At 58.8% G+C, this 2850-nt stretch overlaps 1 protein-coding gene across 1 annotated transcript; it reads left to right on the forward strand.

Annotated features, from left to right (window-relative positions):
- The first annotated feature begins 642 nt into the window (after positions 1–642).
- LOC119267251 (berberine bridge enzyme-like 27) lies at positions 643–2460 on the forward strand. Its single transcript, XM_037548609.1, has one exon. The coding sequence runs from the start codon at positions 681–683 to the stop codon at positions 2274–2276; it is 1596 nt and encodes a 531-aa protein (XP_037404506.1). The 5' UTR covers positions 643–680; the 3' UTR covers positions 2277–2460.
- Positions 2461–2850: the final 390 nt, after the last annotated feature.

Here is a 2850-nt window from a genome sequence, read left to right on the forward strand (position 1 = left end):
AGGTGTGTCTCCGGCGGATCTATCTTTGGTTTGGATCCTTCCAATTTACGTTATTCTTCATCGGCGGCGGTTGCTGTTCTGGGGTGGTGGTCCTATGAGGTTTTAGCACGACGACTTCCCGACTGTCTACTACAACAAGTTATGCCCGACTCCAGTGATGGAGGGGCGATGATGGCTGCGCGTCTTCGGCTCGCTTCAGTGCTTGTAGTCGTCGCTAGATGGTCTATGGATCTGGATGTAATTTTTATTTCTGGTGTTCGTTGTACTGCCATGATTGAAGATGAATAGATCGGAAGTTTTCCCAGAAAAACATGTTTAGTATGTCTAGTTGAAACAGTGGAGTGATTCGTTAACTAGTTGACATTCACCACAAAATGTACTGTAGGAATCAAATCGGTCGAGTAGCTTAAGTACAACTAGTTCTTCGTTTAGCATCCTCCACGTCTCGGGATGAAGGCCGTCATTAATGCTCACAGTTGACATGATCAACTTACATTGCGAACGTGCGCGCGGCGAGGAGACGAAGATCAAGCGAACTCCACAGGTCAACCATAGCAAGCATCATTATCAAAGTCAAATCATCATCAAACTCATTATAAGCAGCATTAGCCGGCTTCACAACCATAATAAGCTTGGCTGCCATTCGCAGTCTCCAGTGCACCACACCGAGCAAATTATCCATGGCTGTCTCGACGACAGTGCTGTCACTGGTGCTCGTCGTGTGCTTCTGCTGCCATGTCGTCCTCCCTTCGCTAGCCTCCTCCTCCGAGGAGAACTTCCTTCAATGCCTGTCGGAGAAGATACCTGGCGAGCTCCTGTTCACGCAGAGCTCGAGCGGCTTCATGTCCGTGCTGACGTCCTCCGTCCAGAACGCCAGGTTCGCGACCAACGCCACGGTGCGGCCGGCGTGCATCGTCACGGCGTCCGACGTCGCCCACGTCCAGGACGCCGTGCGGTGCGGCCGCTGGCACGGAGTGCGCCTCCGCGTGCGCAGCGGCGGGCACGACTACGAGGGCCTGTCGTACCGGTCCGTGCGCGCCGAGGTGTTCGCGGTGCTGGACCTCGCGAGGCTGCGCGCCGTGCGCGTCCGTCCGGGGGAGAAGGACGAGGAGGCCTCCGCGTGGGTGGACTCCGGCGCGACGCTGGGCGAGCTCTACTACGCCGTGGGCATGGCCAGCCCCACGCTGGCGTTCCCGGGCGGCGCGTGCCCGACGGTCGGCGTCGGAGGGTTCCTGAGCGGAGGCGGCATCGGCCTGATGATGCGCAAGTTCGGCACCGGCGCGGACAACGTCCTCGACGCCAGGATCGTCAACGCCGACGGCGACGTCCTCGACAAGGCGGCCATGGGGGAGGATCTCTTCTGGGCCATCCGGGGCGGAGGCGGCGAGAGCTTCGGCGTGGTGGTGTCGTGGAAGCTGAAGCTCTCCGTCGTCCCTCGGACGGTGACGGTGGTGAACACCGTCAGGGCCTTCGACGAGACCACCGCCGCCGTGCTCGCCAAATGGGAGACGTTCGCGGTGAGGCCGTTCCTCCCGGACCTCACCATCCGCGCCGTGGTGCAGGGCAACAACACCGTCTTCCAGACCTTCTTCCTCGGCAGCTGCTCGCGGCTGGTGGGCAAGATGGACGCCTTCTTCCCGGAGCTGGGCACGAGGGAGGGCGACTGCAGGGAGATGAGCTGGGTTCGCGCCATGGCGTTCATCACCCTGAGCAGCTCCGACGTCAACGTGCCCCTGGAGGGGATGCTGAAGCGGACCAACAACCTGGGCACGTACGTGAAGAACAAGTCGGACTACGTGCGGTGCGCCGTGGGCAAGGCAGGATGGGAAAGAATCTACCGGGAGCACCTGTCGCGGAACGGCGCCCTAATGATGATCATGGAGCCGCATGGCGGCGTGGTCGGCAGCGTCATCCCGGACTCCTTCACGCCGTACCCGCACCGCAACGGCGTGCTCTACAACATCCAATACGTGGCCTTCTGGTGGGCGGACGGCGGCGCCGCGGAGGCGGCCAACGGGTGGATCAACGGGCTGTACGGGTTCATGGAGCCGCTGGTGAGCAGCAACCCGAGGGAGGCCTTTGTCAACTACCGCGACCTGGACATCGGGCAGAACACGGTGGGCAACGACGGCGTGACGACGTACGAGAGCGGGAAGGTGTGGGGTGAGAAGTACTTCATGGGGAACTTCCACCGGCTGGCGACGGTGAAGGGGCAGGTGGATCCCGGCGACTACTTCAGAAACGAGCAGAGCATCCCGCCGTTCCGAGCCGCCTAGGCTACAACGAGTGAGCGAACTTCCCAAAAGAAAAAAAAAATGAAGTGATAACGAGTGAAGGCCGAAAAGTGAAGAGTGCGGATTGATGTGTACGCCAGCCAACATGCATGCATGCATGCGTGCATGGGCGTCACATTGTGTTTGTCTTGAATAAGGAATAAAGATTGGGACCGATTACATGTCAGAGGATGAAGTAGATTTTAGTATAATTTGATTTTGTCCAGCCGTTGGATTGAAAACCAAAGGGCGGCACCCCTCTCCTCGTCCAGCCCAGTCCCTTCTTCATTCTTGAGATCTTCCTCCATCCCTAAGGGCATCTCCAGCCGTTGGCCTTCCAGGAAGGGCAAAAAATCGCCCTCTGGGGACGCACCGGCGTTAAATCACGCACTGGGGGCGTGATGCCCCCCAGCCGCGGCCCCACAGGTTTTTAAAATGTTTAAATTCGGCGCAAACACGTTCGTGTTCGTTCAAATTTAAACATATTTTACAAAAAAAGAAAAAACTACCGCGGGCTACCCCGCCGTCTCCCTCACCGCCCGCCTCGCCGCCCGCCCACGCAGTTCTACATGCCGAG

This window comes from Triticum dicoccoides, chromosome 3A, assembly GCF_002162155.2.
Source record: "Triticum dicoccoides isolate Atlit2015 ecotype Zavitan chromosome 3A, WEW_v2.0, whole genome shotgun sequence".
Lineage (NCBI taxonomy): Eukaryota > Viridiplantae > Streptophyta > Magnoliopsida > Poales > Poaceae > Triticum > Triticum dicoccoides.